Below are 22222 nucleotides of genomic sequence, written 5' to 3' on the forward strand. Positions count from 1 at the left end.
ACCGTAATAAATGGAATTTTCCATCCTTAGACATCATCACTGATATCTAAATCCAGCACAGTTTTAATACAGCTGGTATACAAACTTCTTATATTGGCTTTTACTAATCTCACAGCAAGTGCTATATCACCTCATTTACATCATTTCTCTTCAAAACTGTGATAGCATTCCAGAATTTGAATCCAAATCCAGCAGTCCCCTTTTTCCATGAGTAGAATAAAACCAAGGAATTTGTTGGAACTTGCTATCTCAGTTGTGAGACAACAAGTTTTGCACCTTTGATTGAATCATGTAACCATGTAGTTGGTAGGTAAAACAACAGACATTCAATACAAATAATCACATAACTGTGTCGAGATGCTCTTCCCCTGGGCATTGCAACTATGACAGAAGTAATGTTGTGTTTCTGCCCCTTACTGACAATGTACTAATTCATTGGTAAAGTGGTAGTAAAATGGACTATTTCACATTTGACTGAATGCTAACAGTGTTCTCACTTCCCTTCCCCCAGTCATCCCACTTCAGAAAGGATTGAAATGTTCAGCAATAAGATTAAAAAAGCTTCTAGGGTGGCTTGCAATTGTAGTATCATGTTAGCTTTTTATTTTTGGTAATACCATTCAAAGTGTGCTCACAGTAACATAATAAAATTGATAGTAATTGGATAATAATAAGTGAGACTCATAGCATATTAGAGGGATTAATAACCAGATGAGAGGTGGGACAGCACAAAGTCAACCTGAGGCCAGAACAACCTCAGTTAGGTATTCATCTTCCCAGGAAATACCCCACATGGAGATCTCTACTGCTATGAGAACCTGTTTGGAATTTTATTCAGAAGGAAAATAAACATCTTCCTCATATGGCTTCAAATCCCCCCGAGTGCTACCAAAATGAATTCTTTGATATACTACTGCTGCTCTTAGATTTTTCTAGAAAATTTATCCTCAGAGAAGGATCAAATCCTTCTCCCTCTGCCTTCCCCTTGCACACACACCCACCATCCCCCACTAAGCTTTTACATCCCCTACTGTGTTTGTGCTAAAACGCATCATGTTTTCATTCTGTTAGAGAAACAGTGAAAGGAGGGATTGCCAAGCATCTGAGCTGGGTTTCCATTGCAATTATTAAGAAAAGCAAACACCCATACTAATAAATATAAAGCCTGAGAACTTGAGAAAAATACTACCTTCATGAACCGGAGAGGCCAGCAATCACACATTTGTCCACCTCTGCAAACTGGAACTGACTAAAGAGGTCACAGAAATTACATCAGAGCATGCAGCTAATGATGCTTACATTGGTTAAGGGAATACAACTGGATTGTCCCTTTAAAAGTTGATTTTAGGCCTGCCAACTGAGTGACCTACATTTGCTGGTCAAAGCAACTGTAAAAGAGGGCAAAAGAAATACGTTCAGAAAGGAAGCACTGTTTTGACATTCAATAATACACTCTTCCTTTCCATTGCTCACGGGCCTAGAAATGTTCTACTTCTGCGAGATGACCCTATACAGGGTACAAAACAGCACAGCAGACTTTCACGTCAGCTGTTGGCACCAGAATAAAGACCACAGAGCTATAGTGGTGTGAGAAGTTGATGATTTTTGGATTATTTCCTCAGTGCAAATCTTTCCTCTCATTCCTCTTCCAAATACAAAAAGAGCTTTAGGGAAGCCCTTTCCTTATTAACATATTTCTTTAAACTTGAACTATTTATATAAGCCTGCTTTACTTATTATTCTGGTGACAAATGGAAATTGTTCTTTCCCCTAGTAAGAACCACATATGCTGGTGTTTAATCCAGCCCAAAGCACACTTAGCACTTGCAGATGCAGACACAGAAGTTTTGCCTCCATCGTGAAAGCCCATTTGCAGAGAAAGAGGTGGTGGCAATTGTAAGCATCTTAGCACCAGTTGGAGATAGCTGAAACCAATCAAAAAAAGAACAAGCACCTCCAGCCACCACCTCCTAATAGACTAATCCAAGTATTTTTAATGCTGCTTATTAGCTTGTAGAATTCAAACTGCAGTTTGAGGGTCCGTACATGTGATTCTCAATGGGTGAGCCCCACACTGAAACAGATCCTTCCTGGCACCTAAGGCACCATGTGCATGTAAAATTGGGGCTTTGCCTTCTCTATCACCAAAACAGAGAATTGGAAAAGGCAACATTTAAGAAGTGCTAAAAACTAGTCCATGAATGATACGACCTTTCGAGATTTGTTTTCTCTCTTAAACCATTTGCTATCCTTTTGCATGCCCTAATTACTTTTCCATATGTGCCTCTTTTTAAAGCTGCCTAAGTGCTTTGATATTTTTACATTATCCGCTCATACCTGTTTGTTCTTATGGTATGCTCCAGGCACTTTATCCGGGTGAAGTAAAAAACAAGGCAGTGTTAATGGGATCTCAGCTCTTCAAAGCTGATAAGAGCTCCCTTCATTTCCAAGTGGATAACCCAGAGAACCATCAAGGTTTTTTTGGTGTGTGTTTCCATCCTCATTCCAGTGACTATGATTTCATAATCCACTTGAATTACAGAAAAACTCCACTTACAGCACAATGATGAAAAGGCAAGGTTTTAAACTTTTTTCTTTAGTTAGGCTTCTTACTGTAGGTACCCTCAAATCTCTCTCCCCTGAGCTTGCTGGGGAGCCCAGGATTCAGCCTAACTGAATCACATATGAACTGGATATCAAAAGCTGAAAATGTCAATGCCCTCTTCACAGACAAGGTGTTTTGAAATTTATGATTACGCATACTGTGGTACCAGTCAGTGAGCTAGAAGCAGTTCAGTTGGGTGACTACTGCCACCCCAAATTATTCAGACATAGAATCACAGAATAACTTCAGCTGGAAGGGATTTCTCAAGGTCCACCTGGTCCAACCAGATCAAAGCACGGCCAACTTCAGGCTCGATCTAGTTGCTCGTGACCTTGTCCAGTCAAGTTTTCAGCATTTCCAAGGATGGGTATTCCACAACCTCTCTGGGCAACTTATTGTAATGCCTGACCACCCTCACAGAGAAAGTCTTTTTCCCCTCACATCTAACTGGAATTTCCCCAGTTGCAACTTGTGTCTGTTGCCTCTTATCCTATCACTGGTGCATCTCTGAGAAGAGTCCGCCTCTGCCCTCTCTACAGTCCCCCATTATGTAGCTGAAGACAGCTAGGATCCCCCTTTAGCCTTCTCTTAAGACTGAACAAACCCAGCTCTCTCAGCCCCTCCTCCTCCATGTACACCAGCTTCCTAACCATCTTGGTGGTCTTTTGCTGGACTCATTCCAGTATTTCAATGTCTTTCTTCTAAAGCTAAAAAGGCCAATGCTATTTGAGGCATTTTTGCACCTAATTCAAAGACAGATTTGATTTTAAAAATCATTAAGTAATAAAATCAAGCCTCATGTTAGTAAACCAAATTAGAATGGCCAAAACTAGATTTTAAAAAATTGGTCACAGTGTGTGAAGAATATTTGCAGTAAAAAAATCTTCTAAAATGTATGATGATGTGATTGCAATCAAGATTAAACAAGTTCTAGAGTAGTTTTTTTTAATTGATTTTTTGTTATTAATTTTCTGATATTTAGGATGTAACTTCTTTAAAGAAGGGTCTAATTCTCTTGCCAATATTTACACAACTGTCAAAATCCTGGACATTAGCTATTTTAAAGAGCAAGCCCCAAAAACATGATTAATTTTAAGCATTAATTGATGCTTTTTTTGATGTTTTAAAGTTGTTAGACTATGATGTTTTACTTGACAGAGCATCAGTTCTTCTCAGTGCTTGAAAAAGTACTTCTTAGTCTGAGAATGGGCCACACCCTGGAGCATGCACTGTTCAGAGCTATCAGTGTTGTGCATGGTTGGCATAATACGGATGGCATAACTTTTTAACTTGTTTCAAATGTGTAGTATAGCTTTGTACATTTTGTTTAAAAAGTTGTGTCTGAAGAGTAGCAAAAGTGCTCTTTGGTTTTATCATGAAAAGCATAATTCTCACAAAGAATCTGACTCAAAATGGGGAACACGGTGACCTTTCTTTGGAGACATACACTGGTACTAGTGAATTGAAATTTTCAGTTATTTGCAAGTTCTCAGCTTTCTTTTTTTCAGTACATTTTTACATTTTCAGTAGAAGAAAAATCACTTTCCAGCTGGCTCTAGTAGTTTGTTGCTTCCATAGCACTTGAGCATGCACACAAATTTACATCAGAATAAAAAGACTTGCTCTTTTCCCCCCAATTACTATTGATGTAGCACTCATAGCTACTGATCCACACTGCATTATTTTGCTTTCTGAAATAAAGATTACACCAGGAATCTAGTACTGCACAAGTAGGAATTTTAGGAATCAGAGAATAAAGAACAGAAGGGATGTGATGAGGTAACCTTAACTCCTTGTCATTCCCTAAAAGTTTTAGTAAATTATTAAAAGCATTACATGATTGATGCAAGTCTCGTTTTATTATTTGTGTCTGTCTAACGTTTAGGTCTAAGATTTCTGTGAACACTAAGCCACGTTTGCAGATTGTAATACCTGGCTTTCACACAGGGCTATAGGTATTCTGCATACAACATACAAACACAAGATGGAAGTGTGTTTTGCACATGCATAATGTATCTTTACTCAATAGACTATTACAGGGCTCCATGGTCTTTTTTTTTTTTTTTTTAAGCCACAGCACAAGTATATTTTGAAATTTGCTTTAAAAAAAAAAAAAACTGAACAGTTGGTATCTTTTCAACTGTATGTCCTTCACAGCCTTTCCATTGTCTTTGCAAGTCAGTCACAGTTTTGTTTTGAAAATGACCAAACATGGGAAGCACTTCTCTGTCTTCTGTTCTGAACAAGGTTACACCCTCCTCCCCTCCATCCCAACACACCGAGTAAAACTGCAACAAGCAGAGCAATTTCTGTTTAATACTTTTGAGGCTGTAAAACAGTAACAGGGGACAGAGGAGCCATCTACAGCTGTAGAAGGTATGCAGAAATAATTATTGCTCCGTGCCCATACCCTTAACATCTGCAATATCTCAAGCGATTCTTTCTCAGGTTACATACCACAATAAAGCCCTGATATTCAAACTCATATTTCTTTCTCTTCAAAAAATCGTAACTAATTTTTTTGTGAAGATTCTGAGTTAAGTCTTCTTCCTTTCACCTTCACCAACTTTTAAATTGCCTGACTATACTTGTAAGAGGGCTTCTTCCATTCTTATGTCAGTAAACCTCTACCTTCTTAATTGCATTAAGCTATAGAGTTCACATTTCCCAATTTTTCTGCTTTCCTAGTCAGCTGCCTGGAAGTAGCCAGAAAACTTTTCCACTTGCTGCTAAAAGATACAAATATATTTTGCTGCTTTGAAGGACTTCCACTGCCGTCAAAATGTATTTGCCTTGGAAGCCATCCAATTTCATCTTACTGTGATGTCAAATGTAAGCTCATCTCAGTCACAAATCTTAATCCCTCTTCTATTGTTTTATGGAAGCCTGCTAAAATTACAGCTTTTACATAAAGTCTGATACAGTAATTAGGAATATCCCCCAAAGTTTCCACTACTTGAATACATTAGGAAAACAGGGAATAGCCTCAAACCAATATTTTTTTTTTGAATAGCCTCAAACAAATTCTCAATATCACCCATTTAGTGAACACTGAAGACTGTTCTACAGTATAAAAATCCTATCTACAGTACCTTACCTTTTGAACTTAACTTTCCATATAACTGATAGGTACAGTAACCACCTTTGTAAAAGAGATCTGCACTCTGGACTTTGTAAAATTAAGGAAAGCTATTAGGCTTGTCATTCTAATACGTATCATCTTCAAGTAACATTTTTTTTGTCTTCATTCTGTTTTTACAATTACTAGTAAAGCATCTGAAAGTTATGCAATACAACAGGCTCTAAAGCCACCAGGGGCCTCCTAACACAAGATGGAAATTACTCATTACATAAATAGGCTTCATACTTCAGGCTGACCTTAAATCCATAGTCTTTTGACGGGGGAGGGGGGGGGGGCGGGAATCAATGGTGATGCAGTAATTTGCACTGTGCTTAGACAAGTACAAGAATTGTCAAAAACAAAAGGACCTCCATCATATAGGAAAGCAGAGACACAACAGACAATACAACCTTTTTAATATTACGTATTCCAAGGCTCCTAACAACATAACTTCTCTTCTGCACAAAGTCCATGCTATTTTCTGCTCCTTGTCCTCTCATTTTCCAGCCCTTAACTGCAGTGGTTGCTTCAAACTGTGCCAGTCTCTCCTGGCCTGCAGAGGCCACCAGAGCAGCAAGGGACAGCCTGCAAGGAGGAAGGCTGGCGGTGCCAGCAGCCCTGCCGCAGAGCCTCCAGCCAGCCGGGATTCCCTTGGAGGCTGGAGGTGCCAAGGGGCTGGAACAAGCAGGCTTTGAATGACTCTGTGCCGACAGTTCAAGGCCAAGCTTCCAATACTAGTAATAACTCAGCTATGTACTACAACTTGTATCTGTTACTCCACACAGTTGAGAAGTAAAACATTATAGTAAATGATTAAGTAGGAAAACCGAAAAAGAAAATATGTTTGCCTCAACATAGTCATGTTAACAATACCTACTAAAAACCTACCTCTGTCAGTCTCTGAATTTCTGTAAGATAATCAGTGCAATATTAAAGTTATATCCAAAAGTTCTAAACTATCCAATTCTATCGGTTTGAAAGAAAGGAAAAAAAGCCCAGCAATTAAAGGAAATTGCCAATACCTAAGAAGATCAACATTTGAACAGCTTGCCCCAAGCACCCTTTGAAGTTTACGCTTCACTGACACAAGCAGGAGGATAACAGGTTAATTCTTATTTTCAAAGTTTCTTTAAGATGGAGAGAGTTTCTTGAGAGGCTCAAGATGTCTTTATCACCAGCAATGGAGAGTCATGCTGTCTTACTAGGAATATTGCCTCAAGGTAACATTCTTTTTTCGATTTGGGCCAGTAAGATGTCTTTAAAAAGGGAATTATAGTTGACTGATTTTGCCTAAGAATCTTAAAAAAGTAGATGGCAAGTTTTGTTGTTACTGCTGTTTTAAAAACTCCTCTCAGAAAAATCGCTCCAAACATCTTCCAAAACAGGGCTGAGAGGGAAAGCACTAGAGAATTTCCATCTGCTGGAATACATTAAAAAAAAAAAAGAAAAAGAAAAGAAAAAAAAAAGCTGACCATGGTCTTGTATGCCATTCTTTAGATACATTATTCATAACAGGAATAAAACGTAGACACTGTACCTCTTTTCTGGCTTGGTATTATGCCTCTGGGACTGAGAATGTCGGCTGCCTCTTAATGCTCCTCTGCTCAGATGGCTGTTATTACGGCCTCCCAAAGAAACAGGAGCCCGAAGGCCAGCCCAAAGCTGCTCCTCATTTCTGTGAAGTGGCACAGATGTACGGATGGCAGAAATGACATGGCCAGGATAAGCAGTCAGCGGGTCTTCACGACGGCGCGAATTCTGATGAGCAAGAGTTCTCTCTGAGGCTGGGTACTGTCGCCCTGGCCTTCGGTAGCCCCTTTCGTGGTAATAGGCTGGGAGGCAGGGCCGCGTTTGCTCCATCACACCACCGCTGCAGCTCCGGGAGCAGGCGGACCAGGGGCCCCAACTTCCCCACATGCCTGGGATTCCTGCGCTGCTATCTTCAGATGCATCTCGCTGCTCCTCTATCCTCTGGGGAACCTGCAGACATAGCAGACTGAATTAGGAACTGGAATTCACACTGTAACACAAAGATAGTACTAATATCCTTTGTAAGCCATTCACTCCACAGTCACAGCAAGTGAAACTGAACTACACAGTAAGTGATTTCTCTTACTCATTCCCTGCCACATGGCTGTCCACCCTGCTAGTTAGTATAGGAGGGTCTCCTAGAACCATCAGCCCTTCAGACCGAAACCTAGTTTTGGACTATCTACATAGGAACAGATTTCCTCAGCAATGGAAAACACTGCTCAATGCAAAAGTTAGAAATTCAGAGATGGAAAACTATTATTTCAAACACAGTTAGGAGGTAAAGTCATTTTTAATATCAACTTAGGTCAAGAGACACTGGCTGCTCTCTTCCACTCCGATGCCTGAACAATGGAAACTGCTTGTGGCAGACTCCAGTTGCAATAATATTTGAGAAACTCCCACGTAAGGTCATACTTTTTAGGAAAACAAAAGCCTAAAAGGATAGGCTGATTTCCAACAAGCCAAAAATACTGAAATAGTTAACTCCTACGTTATCGTTGTTTTTTTCCCCCCTATTAACGCTCTTCCAAAAATACTTCAAGGAAAGAACTGTTAAAGATGACACACCCAATCCTACATTCACAGAAATCACTATCAAATTCATGAACAGTAAGATGGGGTAAATTGTTAGTCTTGCATATTCAATGCCACTTAGTCCAGACTCATCATGTAACAGGACAGGGAAAGGGAAAGAAAGAAGAGCCCCAAAGGCGAGGCTTTTTGCTCTTGATACGGCTAGCAGGGATTGGCAAGGGCAGGGACTAATGCTGTAAGGGGAGTTAACCCCTCAAACAGTGGCCACATATTTAAACATCCTGACTTTGTAGCTGGCAGTATCAACACCGGCTGGAAGCTACATCTCCTGTGGACTGCTGCCCTAAGCTCTAGCCATTCCTGGAGTGGGCTGTAGCCAGGATTTCACAGTTTCACACTGGGCAGAGTGCTTGAATTCACAGCACAAGAATTTGAGCCTCTTTCATTAAATGTATAGTTCTTCTGTTGTTTCGCTTCTCCAAGTGGATGAATCATAAGTCAAAGCAGGCTTCTAATGCCCAATTCCCATGGCTATTAATATGCAGAGCATTCTTTTACATGAACATCCTTTAATAGTTTCATGAAATCGTACTCTGAGTAACCTTTGTACCAGCAAGCATACATACATATCATTTCAATTATGAGATAAAAAGGGATTAAGTGAGATTAAATCCACAACCATTTGCTTACCATACCTGTCTAGCCCTACTCTAGTGTGTAGCTGCCTCACAATTAGCTTTGGAAAGGCAGCCTTGCCTCTCTGCATGCCACTTCTCCCCACTCCAAAGAATGGCCTCCTAAACAGAGAACTGTCATGAATAGTTTTGCCCCAAACATTCACAGTAGGGAAAGATTAACATCTACATACTTTGCCTCTAGTCACAGATTACATGAGCAGTCGCCGGCTGAACTGCAAACCACCTCAGCCAGTGAGCACACACCACTGATCAGCCAGCTACAAACACAGGGAGGCTCTGGTGGAATGTGGTTTGCAAACACGGGTTGAATACACCATTACAATATGAAAACGCAAGCCAGTGCAGGGTTTGTGGTGTTGCTGTGTAATAGTCAGTTGTGGTCTACATAATCTAAAACATTTCCCCCCCTCTGAGGTTGCTCTCACTCTTTCATCACCAACCACAGAAAAAACTGCATTTAATTATAACTAGTGAATAATAAAAAGCATCTGCATTAGTGTGATATGTTCCCAATTTCTGCAATGTTACTTCAAAAACAGGAGCAGATGTCTCTGTGTTTAATATGCTTTTTTTCTGTGGGTAGCCCATTTGGCATCAGCCTTTTAAATTCAATAGCCTGTACAACCTAATAACCACATAATATGAAAATTATGAATAACATGCAACAAGGTATTGGTTTCTGGCTGTTATATTTGCATTCATATCCAATAAGAGAATACCACTGACTCTCAATATTACCAAGTAAACGAGCAGTTCTTCAGTTTGCAATTGCTCAGTGAATACACACTGTTCATACACAAACTGTAGGTTAATCTCTACCACAGATATAAAATGATAATTGTTACATTAAAATATTCATTCATTATGTTTCTTCTGGTCTGACATCATTTTGCAGTAAAATTTACTTGTCATAAAACTGTAAGTCCATTGTTATCAGAAAGATCAGGTTTCATTTTTCTGGACTATTTCATAATCATTTTTGTGATGGTTTGGTGTACTTTTTTTTTTTTTTTAAGCCAAAGGCATTCATGTAGGCGACAAATAAAAAACTATTAGTCTGCCAGCAACTGAAATCACTACTGAAATAAGAACTGTTTCCGTGTGTAGAAGCAGAAACTGATATAATAGTGACAAGTGTTGACCTGCTGTAGAGAGATCCTCCTGGCTACCAAACTTCAACACAGCAAGAACTGTTTTAGATAAAATTATACTTTTAACGACTGAAGGCAATGTGAAGTAATTTCACACAACTTAATCTTCACAGCAAAAGAGTTCTAGACATAGCACAGGATGGTTTAATCTAGCTATTCAAATCAAAACACAATAATAAAACTAACCCAAAAGTAACTATATAATGTCTTATACTGGAGCACAAATTCATCAGTTACTTAGATATGAAATGATAAAAGTCTGAGATGAGGGGATTTTCAGTAGCAAACATAACCCAGGTTATGCATTTTTTTAATTTAGATCTCAGCTTTGGGCACTTTTAGAAAGATATGGGCCACTGAAGAATCTTTAGAGGAAAACATGACTGGTCAATGGCATAACCTACTCAGTAAAACCTACTGAGAAAGGCTGAATATATTGAAGCTATTTAGATTAAAGAAGAGAAAATGTAATGGGCAATAATGGGACTCAAACACTTAAAAAGGAAAAAAAATACACACACACACACACACACACACACACACACACACACACACAGAGTTCACTCTCTCTTTGCAGCAAGCTGTTCTCCATGTCCATAGCAAACACGTCAAGGAACAGTGGATTTATATTTCAGGAAAGGTGATCCAAATCAGATAGCAGGAAAAACTACTTAGCAGAAAGGCAAGTGAAGCATGGGAATAGATTGCTCGAGGAGATTCTGGAACCTCCATCAAAAGGTGGATGGGGAACATCCAACAGGAACAACTAAGGTATAACTGATCCTTCCCTGAGACAGGGGAGGTGAACTACAGGACCCAAAGGTCACTTCCAGTCCTCTGGTTCTAAGATTTTCAAGTTACTCTGTAGCCGTTAATGAATTCTCACACAGCCCTAAGATATAACTGAGAATTTCCCCATAGCTAAGGGGACAGCAGAAGCATTCCAAAATACTCATGGTTGCAAACGAGCTGATATCTCAGAAGAACTACATATTCAGAGATTGCCAACTCTAGGTCTCTCCTACTCTCCCTTTAAAACTTATTCCTTAAACAGGACAGTATCTATAAGGAAGAGTTTGAGTCTGCACCTGTGAATAAGTGAAATATATAATGAATTTTCCTTACCAAGTTAAATGACGGAAGCAATTCATGTCATAGAACCTCACAGCCAGCAAAAGGGAGAGATCAATTAAGACATATTCCCATAGTTCATAATTGATTTCTCCTGCAGGTGACCTAGTAATATTCATTCTAACTATAAATGCACCATCAAAAAGGTTTCTGTCTACTGCAAGTTAATCAGCAACCAAGTATCTTGCTCTACAAATTCAATCTAATTTTTTCCTCTTAATTTCATCCCATAATTCTAGCTCTTTCTTTCTGTATATTTTTTCAAATATTTGGCAGGACAAGAATTGTAAGTAGAGGCAATACTTTTTGCCAGATACAGCTGTAAACTAGTATGGTAGGAAAAGTTAAGACAAGCTTACAGATGTGCAAACACTTGCAATTCCTACATCTGCACTAGTCTCTCTCAAGTTGCTACAAAGATTCTCTAATTCGTAAATCTTCTTCCTAATGACTGTTATGCACTGAATATCTTCCAATCTTTTTGGCAGTAAGCAGCAAGCTACATTGAGGCTAGATTTTTAGAAGGGAATTTGCAAGGCCACACTTTTTCCCTTTACATATCAGTACTATGCATTCTTTTGAGGTTTTTTTCCTCCAGTTTTCTTGTATTTTGCTAGTTTCTAATTACTTATACTTGTATGAGTAACTCTCAGTGTATCACAATATACCCATTTGCCACCTATTTCAGATGATTGCCCATCTATCACTACGCTGTACTAAATGCCTCTTTATTGTTCTGTTTCCTGCAAGTGGGAACATGCCATCTTATAGCAGGAAGAGTACAGTTGTGAGTTATTTCAAAAATAATAATAAATTCTCTTGTTTTCTTCAAGATACTGCTACTACAGGTTGGGGTTCTAATCTGTAACATCCTTCCAAAGAGCAGTTTATCTTCTGTTATTCACCACCACTGCCCTGATGTCATTAGTGGGCTGCCTCTTGTACAGCCAGGAGAATACAGAAATGGGTTGAGAGCGAACTGATATTGTGCTAAGCCATTTACAATCTAGAACAATGCAGAAGATGGAAAAGGAAATGGAAAAATCTAAAGATACTGTCAAATTGTTTTTACCAAAGTAAAAACAGTAGTTAGGAAAATTTTTTTATTTCTTTCAAATTGGCTTCGGTGAGTTCTGTTAACCAAGTTTAAGAGAACACATACAGGTATGAAAGATTCTGAGTGAACTTTCTTCAGTTCACACACATGAAAGCATTTTTATTCTTACTCATGTAAAACATGCACCACAGATGAAACATCAGATCAAAATCCCTACTCCTAGATTTTAATAAAATCCAATCTTTCCACCAGTATATAAACATGTGGGACCTATGGACCTTTTAAGCTCCACATAAGCTCATCAAAATGAAGTAGAAAAATAAAAACCTAGCTCTTCCTCTGCTAGCTTTTCATGCAAAATACAAGCAAAATACAAAACAACTGTTACAATAGCAAAAAAATTGGTTTGGCCAGGATATTAGCATAATGAAATTGTTATAGTCCATAATTTTGAAGGAAGCAGACTTAAAAAATATATATTTGAAATATTATTTTGATATTTGAACCTTTGACAACTCTATTAATTTCATGCAATTTAATGCATCTTTAACTTCCATGGCAAAGTTGTCAAGACCTCAAATCTAGAATCAAAAGACCCCAAAAATAAAGGAATGAATAAAGTCTGTAAACAGGAACTGCATTACATGCAGGTTTTATTCTGACACTGTCTTCTTTTTCATTCAAGTTAGTCATAGTTTCTAAAACCAGCTTTTTTTTCTTCCTCTAAAACATCCCTCATATGTAGAACAAACATATGAGTTCAGCATGCAAAGAGTATATAAAGATCAAAGCTTAGGAAAGGAAGTAATCTATTTAACTAAACAAACCTGGCTGAACCAAAAACATAAACCAAAAGCTGGGGAGACCAAAAACTTATTTTAATCAGTTGCAAATTATCTGATTTAATCAGAATCTATTAGAAGCTCAGCACTTTTGAATACCGGGTCATTTATTTAGAACCACAGAAAATAATGTAAGAGAAAAACAATACCATCCCAAAGTGTTTCAGGCATAGGTCAGCCAAGATCTGAAAGAATTCCCAAATATCTTAACCAAAATACCACTGTGGTCAGGTAGTCTATGGAACAACTTATTTTCAATTTTAATTTTTTTTTTTTTTTTGGGGGGGGGGGGAATACTAAGAACTTCCCTATTTCTTTGGAGTTTGTTTTGTTCCTAATGTATAAAATGGTTTGGTGCACTAGATCTGTAAGATAAGAGTTGTGATTTAACACATCTTTTGTGACCACCAAAACAAAGCTAGTTAAAAAAACGATTAAGACAGACAGCAGAAATAAATGTAGCAAAGAGGGATATTTTTATCCACATGAAAAAATGGGAAAATCCATTCTGCTTCCCCTGTTTTCCTTTGTCTTCCCCAGGTCCATGCGACATGCATTTGCTTCTTTGGGCTTAATAACTATGTCAAGACAGACAATTAAAAACTATACTTTGTTTAGTTCTCCACATAGGTGGCATACAGAATCTTCACACAGCTAGTATTTAAGTCTACGGAATTTAACCCTGTAAGCAGAACTAAAAAAAAAAAAAATCCCTAACTAGCATTGAAAATTACTATGAATTGTGGAGTACAATTAAGATAGCTTGATTTTAAATACTTCCACAAACACATATTAACTCGTCTTCAACACAACAGGCATGAGTATGGAGATTACAGTACAGAGTTAAGAAAACTCAGCATATCATGGGTAATAAATTGAAAAATTAAAAGCACAGTTTAGAATATTTTGTCTCTGGCCTCCTTAGTTACATCCACTATTTTTCATGCTCTGGAAAAGGAAAACAAACAAACTTTACCAGTGTGCACGCACTGGCAGTAATGATAGTGCACTATAACAGAAAGCCGTGGTATTGGGTGCCAGGGCTCTTCAAGGCCAATTTCTGCTTGCTATTTCTAGGAATAGTCTGGGACATTATTTCATATGAAAGGAAATCAGAATTCGAATATTAAAAAAAAAAAAAAGATGCAACATGCACGGTGGCTACTCAGACTGTACTAAACTGCCCAGAATATCCACACTTTTGTTTCAGATAAGGTGAATGCTACCATGTCCATTTTTTTCTAATATCTGCTATTTCAGAGTCTTCAGAGTTCACTGCATACAACATGTTTTCTCCTGATGTCTTCACTAATGCTCAATTTCAGCCTAATTTCTATGTGAATAAACCCACTGGAGGAAGACAAGAACAGGTTAGCTACATGCTTATACATACTGCAAAACCTAGATGTAATCAGATGCATTGAATCTGTTCTTCTAGTATTTGACTTTTTCAGTGTTTAAAATATGGACACTTAAACATTAAACTATTGATCTTTCTTTCTCTCTTGAAGCCTTGTTTCTCTCTCTTTTCTTGAAGCTTTTCAAGAAATGCATTTTTAATGTTCTTTATGTAACAATAAAAATCAGACATTTATAACAAAAATGGAAGAGAGAAGTAAATCACGTGACTCCAGAAGGCGAGTTTTTATGAAGTGATATACATCTTGAGTCTTGTGCTCAAAATAATTCTGATATTAATCCCTTCTTTCCCATTCAATATTCTCTAGAACAGTTACCACCCAATTTTTTTTTATATTCTTTCCCCAAGAAGACTCCAACACTTCTCTATAGTTGGTCAGCTTTTTCCACATTCTTTTTCTGTAAAGCCTCTTACGCATAGTAAACCTCATTTGCTTGACTGTGTAGGCCTCTGTTCTATTCCTGTTTAAATTCCTTTTAAAGACCTATTAGTCCTTTTGCTGTGCTTCCAACATAGAATCTTTAGTGATTTAAGAAAAGAGGGGATTTGTTATTGCTTCCCTTCTCCTAATTCTCTGCCTCTCTCTGCTTAGGCTGCAAACCCAGAGGGCCAGAATACTTCCCCCCACACCCCAGTCTGAAACGTCTACTATATCAGTAACAATTACAAATATATCATTTCAGTAACACAATCTTAATTTGGTAATACTCCTCTCTATGAGACTGGCAATTCTGCTCTGTTGAACAGTGCTTCAAGATTTCTACAAAAACTTTATTGAAAAAATTGTATCCCTACCACATTATGGGGATTTCTTGCTGACAGGTCAGTATGAGAGACAGATTCAGCCCTGGAATGTTTGTTTTTAAGGGTTGGTTCTGCACTTAGCATCTGACTGGATGAAGGGATAATGTGAAGTCAGTGTGAGTTTTATTATTAAAAGTCATCATGTTGAGCACTTTCATAAGCTTTCATACAGACTGTAGCTGCTCCAAAGTGGGTAGGGAAGGAGCAAGAGAAGAAGTATGTAGTAGCAATATTGTTCCTCGATCACCTTCATCTTTCTGTATCTTTTTAATGACCAGAATAGTGGGTATCTGGATCCTTTCAGGCATTTTAGGTGCTTTTGTAACAGGTAATGGGACCCAGTCCTAGGCACTTTGCTTTTCCCATGTTTTTTTGGAATGAGATGCACAAGTTCCCCCCACACACACATAAAAACATCTCTGATTTTTATTTTTATACATATATATATATATACACACACACACAAACATACATATACACACACACACAGAGCCCATAATTCAACATATTAGTCTTTCAGAGATTCATTTGATGAGGAAACGCTGACTCCTTCATTGAATTTTTTATTTACTTTATAACCTCACAAGTGTATTAGTCTAAGCTCAGGTTCTCATTGTCCAGGTTTTCTGAAGAGAAAAATTTGGTGTTGCAGCTACTGCAGCTTATGAGTTTTGCAGGTTTCACTATGGAATGTGTCAGTTACTTCCACAACAGCAGTTGGAGCAGCTGGTTTACGTACTTAGCATGTACTGAGAAGAGACAGTAAATTCATCTGGAGCTAAGTTTCTGGTATCATAGAGAAGCTGTCAGATCACTGCAAGATCTACTAACTTCACTTACTTTTACAGCATTACCTTTTACATCATCAGCAATTCTGCTTGCTTGCTTCTCCAGCCTATACCACTAGTTGCCTGTGTACCATATAAATAACTATTTACAGAAGCACACTGCCAAACATCTTAGCATGAAAGCATTCTTGTAAAGACCTCCTCTGCTGACAAGTTGTAATTTTCCTGATCCAGTAATGCTCATTACTCCACCAGGATAGAAGTAAGAAAGGTATAAAAGTGTGAGAGGACAGCAAGTGAAAACATTACGCTCTGAGGCTGAGAAACTTGTCTACCTGGGCTACTAAAATCCATCTTCCTAATGATTATAGTTATCAGTTAGCATCTGCAGTAAAACACAAAACATCTACAATGACAAAAACTCAGAAATTTCACCTCCACCCTCTGACTCACTGGATAAAGATTTTACAAATCATTTACAAATAATGCTTCTAATTTATTTGAATTTACACAATTTGCACAGACTGTATACAGAAAGAATGAATGAAGCAGATAATTTCTTGCTTATTTCTAAATTTTAAGGATTTCAGAAATCTAAGATTATGCTGTAGAATTTTTACATTTAGTAGCTTTTAGGCAGATTAATTGTTAAATCACTGCCTAATGCAATATTTGTTTAATACTTGTCATTCTTGTAGCTATAGTCCTCTATGACAAGTCTTAAGCTTTTCCCCAGTTTTACCTTATGACAATCTTAGATCTTATTAAATTAAACATGCCAGTATGCTTGACATAGACTGCACTTAAAATAGAAAAACATTTTTTCTTGGATTCATATAATACAGCAAACACGTATAATCACTCTGATCCTGAATCAAGAATTTCAGTAAAAATGAGCAGTACACCAACTATTGAATTTCTAGTACCACCTCCATCAGACAAGTTAGAAATAAGATCCACATCTCGGGATTTAAGCAGCAGTTGTTGAAATTATACTATGTGAGAACGTCCCTGAAGAGGAAATATCACTTGAACTGTAAGCCACAAATATTTCAAGTATAACTAGGTGCGCATGAAGCTGAGGACTGACAGTGCAGTAGTGATGTGACAAACATTGATTTTAAAATACTGTAGGATACTTCATCCTATTAAACTTTAGTGGGCATGCAAATGAACTGTTCAGAAAAAGCAGAAAAAGAGGATAAATCAAAGGCCCATTTAACCAGTATTATGTTTCTGACTGTGCAGAAGAAGCAAAAGCTTAAGAAACAGTGTAAGAAACAGGACATGCCTAGGGAGACATTTCCTCTTCCACAGACCCTCTGCTTTCAGCTAACCAGCAATTTAAGGGCCTTCCAGAACTAAATGCCATATCCAAACAGTTGTGTTTAATAGCCACTAATGGACTTAACCTCCATGAATACAACTAATCCCCCTTTTAGCCTATTTATAATTTTGGTTTCCAAAAGATCCTGTAGAAGTGAGTTTTACAATTTAGTTGTATGTTGGCTGAAAAAGTGCTTCCTTTTCTTCTGCTTAAACATGCTACTTCATAATTTCATGGTGTGTCCCAAATTTTTTATATTGCAATAAATGAAGAACGATCATCCTGTATTCCCTTTCTCCAGACCGTGATGTTTTTAAATTATGAATACTACCCAAATCAGTGATCCCTCTCCTAAATTCAACAGTTCTAAGCTGTTCAGTCTCTCTTTGTAAGGAAAACAGGCCAGAATTTAGATTATCCTCATTCTCTCATTCTTGGTACCTTTTCCACTCCTACATTTTGACATGATCATGCAATGCTGCACACCGTATTCCGAATGTAAGTTCACGATGGACTTTTGCAGTCCACAGTGATCATGATGCTTGGGACAGCTTGGTGATCGGTCCCACAAAGTCAGAGCTAGTTTTTGTCCTCTTAAAATTCCGAGACTGTAAAAATTAAAGCAGGCTGACACACAGAAACTAGAACTGAACTCGAAGTTCAGAGCAAAGCATGCCAAACTTTGAATGGGCTGAAGAAATTACAGTTTGGTTTTAGAACCTGTTCAAGTGTAACATTACAGTATTTCCCTGCCAGCATTATAAACATATCTATGAACCTGGTTTAATTCTTTCACCATTCTAATCATCTTCAAGGAATATTCTTCCAATATTAGCCCAGCTGATTTCCAATAAAGGCCAAACCTAGACAGCCATAACAATTTCCCAGCAGTAAGTCTTTACAGTTCATTTTATAGACATTCACTTGGAACAGCCATATTTTAAATGTTTCTTACAAGAAACATGTGGAACATTGGTGGTTTGTTAAAAATAATCTATCAAAAAAACCTAAAAACTTGTAGATAACTTCTCAGATCTCTCACAGCTAGCAGAAAAATGGAGCAGAGGCCAAACAAAACATCATGACAAAATGTGTACATGTCTGCCTGGTTAGCATGCTCTGCTATTTTAATCCTTCAGTGCATTTTGGAAGCCTTTAATCAGAGATGTAGTAAACCGTTTGAATTTTACAGTACATGGTAAGTGTAAATACTACCAGCTTAAATGATTTGGGTTTCCATTCTTTGTATAAAAACTCTGCCTGAACATCTGTGCCTGTGAAGATTAAAGGCCTAAAAAGCCTGGAAATAGAAGACCTTTGTATTCACAAATCACTGAAGAGAGTTACAATGCCTGGAAAGCTTAACTGCCCCTTCAACCAACTTTGACCACATCTGAAGAGACTTTAACTTTATTTTAGTAGTCTAGAAAGTAAACAGCTCTGAATGAATTCAGAACAGGTCTTGTGCCAAAGCTTGAAGCTTCCTCCAAGTTTGCCTAATTTTTTCACACCAAGACCACCTCCATCGTGCTCTGTGAGTTTAGTGTTTTAAGACAGAGGTTTCTTTCCATTTTTCTATGAGACCATCAAGTACTTTCAAGTAAATACATGGCTCACTCCTGATCTCACTTTCACAAATTCCATAAAAATCACACCTTATCTCCAGAAGGATTGCTTCTGATTTACAGTAATATAATGATGATCAGCATCAGGCCCTCATTATATCAGAAATGAGGTTTCTTTATTTTAAGGAAGTATTTATCATTGATTTTCATCTGTGATCTAATCACTCAGCCTCTAGGCCTTTTCAAGGTCAATCGTTTTCAGCTGTGACAAAGTTGTTGCCATTTTGTATTTCTACACTTTATAAAACTCTTTGGAATCCACATGTGGTAGAGACATGGATTTTATTTACCCAGTAATTAACAGAACACCGCCTAGATCGCTCAGTGAGTCATCCATACAGCATTCCAGAAGCGGAGAAGACAAACTGTCATAAAAGAGAGTGATACTCCCTGACAAAAGAATTTGTCTAAATTCTGTCTGAAGATGGCTGAAATCTTTATCACTGCTCCGGCCCAAAGCCTGGGACAGACCTAGCATTAAGTACTGCTCGAAAGAAAGGTGAGCAGCTTATCTATCACCTTGCAGTTTCACCTGTTCTGAAATCTAACTGGAAGGAAGAACCTTCCATTTTTCCCAAAGAAACACAGAACAAGCTCTAAGTCCCTGATGTTCCAGGGCTTAAAGTTAATATATTTATCTAAAACCTAATTTTCAGAGCTCTACGGTAAAGCTTGTTAAAAATAACAAAACCATTGGCCTTGACTTTCAAAGAGTATATTTGCATAAAACATATCTTTGTCCTGCCTCCCTTTTCCCCCACAAAATAAGAATTTTATTCCCTAACCATGTTAACCCCCAACATCAAGCATAGGGAATTAGTAAAAACCCAGGGATAGCAGGAAACTTCTTTAAAACTGTTATTCAAAACATTTTGCTGCATTAAAAGACTAAATTTACAGGAAAAGTCCTTGCATGGACTACATCACCTCCCTTCCTAAAGATCACTGCTAAACTAGAAAAGGAACATTGTTAGCTAGAAGCTAAAAATGTTCTATTACAGCAAAGTTTTTAGGGAATGCTACAGCTTATCTAACTGAACAATTAAAGTAAAGCAGCTTCACCAGAGGATATACAAACCTGTACAAAATAGCAAAAGGAATATGGTCTACATTTCAGTGGACAGTGTTTTCTGGAACTGACATGTATGAAAATGCAGTAGTAATGGACTAGTATTTATTTCATACACAAGAAAAACAAACAGAAAACGAATGCCATTAGCAAACACTTGCTGTAAGGAGCCTGGGTGCCGCAACTGCCCACAGGCGCTCAGTATGCCGCCTCAGTGAAATCCGAGTCAGTGGATGCAGCCCGGCAGGACAGAACCACAGCCACCTTGCAGGAAGGCTGTTAGCAAGAGCTGGCTTGCTGCTTCGCAAGCCCTAACAAGTTATAGATTCCAGTCACTGCTGACCTTAGGCTGGAGTTTCACCCTACCTGACTTCAAGGAAGAAGCACACAGAGCCTCCAGTTAACATGCTTCTCAGGATATGTAATAGCAAGGTGGTGACCAGCTGTGGTGGAGATCCCATAGCACTCCTATTAAGCATTAGCCTTGGTGTCTTGGCCAAAAGCCAAGCTTAGATATCAACTACTTTGTCTAACTCCAATTTCCCCCAGTATTTCAAGGATATACAAGACTCTTTCCATGCTTCATGTTTTAATCTATTATAGTGCGTTCAGATGTATTGGGCAGCTGTATCCTTTCCAGTTAACAGAACTGTGACTTTTACGGGGCATAGCAGGGTGAAAAGAACTATGGAAATGAGGAAACACTGCTCTTCACTATCATTATTACAATACAAATGTAGGTGTAAGATCACATTTATACACAAAATTTCCTGTATTGATCTTAAAATTGACATCGTCAGCTTTAGTAATCAAATTCTCATAGCCTGGAATAGTACTCTTACAGTTACCATCCTCTCTGTACACTCCCCCCCACCTTCGCACTTGCACCTCCAGCATCTTCTTTCTACAGCACAGGAAAAGGAATCAAGCCTTGCAATTTAAGCCCTTTACAGTAGTTCAGTGTATTCGAACAAGCAATACCACCAGGGAAAACAAGGATGGAAAGACAAAGATGGAAAGAAATCAGCAGCCAGTTTCTTGATTTCTTCCTAGACACAAGAGAACAAGAGCAAAACCGGTCTCCCTGCTTCTCCCTCCCAAAGCAGGTAGTCCAAACAATCCAAGAATATGCCAGAATTCCATAAAATTTTAGAGTTTCAATTTACTTCTAACATACAGATTTTCACAGGACAAACTTCAGGGAGGCACAGAACGACTCACAGACAAAAAGTCTGTCTAAGCAAGTAAGTCCCAGATGTTAAGCAATTCAAAAACTCTAGATAAGAGCACAGGGGCAGGGGGGAGGAAGAGGGGGAAGAGATACTTATTAGTTGTAACCATCTTGTCCCGAAGCAAAGGACAAGTGCACAGATCTTCATGGTCTGTCCACAGTGACAGATTAATTTGATTAAGACGACTTCTGTTCAGCTCTTAATTCACTTTCACATATTCTGCCAATGCAACCAACACACTGTTATTATGTGGTGGATTTAAGGAGAAAAAGGAAAACAGAAGCAATTCTGAAATGACCCTCTCCAGGGATAAGCAAAATTTCAATGTCCACTTAACAAAACAAAACAAAAAACACCTCCCCCAACCAAAACAGAAAAACTCAACCTCTCCAAAAAACAATACACCATAGGTAGGAAAGTTGATCTGAAGTAGCAGAGCAACTGTAGAAACTCCCTCTCATCCCAAAGAGCTATTTGAGCAATGTTGTTATTTGGCCATTATATTGCAGTGTTACTCAGGCTACATTTCCATGAGTAACTGAACTGATCCAACAGCTCACCATGACCAAAGGGATCTCACTCTTTTTCCACTTTCCCTGTTCCTCCCTTTCCCCTAGTTTTCACTCCTGATTCTGTTCCTTATTTCTCCTGATTCAGTCATAACCCTTCAAGAAGCAGATTCAACTCCAACACAGGAAAAAAAAAAAAAAAGCCCCAAACCTGCTGTCTCTTCTTTCCTACTGGCTTGTTGAGATAAATCAGCTTGCAGAGGATTCCAGCAAAC

At 38.2% G+C, this 22222-nt stretch overlaps 1 protein-coding gene across 1 annotated transcript in view; it reads right to left on the bottom strand.

The window, feature by feature from the left end:
* Window positions 1-22222, bottom strand: part of THSD4 (thrombospondin type 1 domain containing 4) — a 414956-nt gene that overhangs the window by 360766 nt on the left and 31968 nt on the right. The window contains exon 4 of the mRNA XM_067305466.1: window positions 7264-7706. Coding sequence (XP_067161567.1) covers window positions 7264-7706 — 443 coding nt within the window. The remainder of the gene's footprint in view (window positions 1-7263; window positions 7707-22222) is intronic.

The sequence above is a fragment of the Apteryx mantelli genome, chromosome 15 (genome assembly GCF_036417845.1).
Source record: "Apteryx mantelli isolate bAptMan1 chromosome 15, bAptMan1.hap1, whole genome shotgun sequence".
Lineage (NCBI taxonomy): Eukaryota > Metazoa > Chordata > Aves > Apterygiformes > Apterygidae > Apteryx > Apteryx mantelli.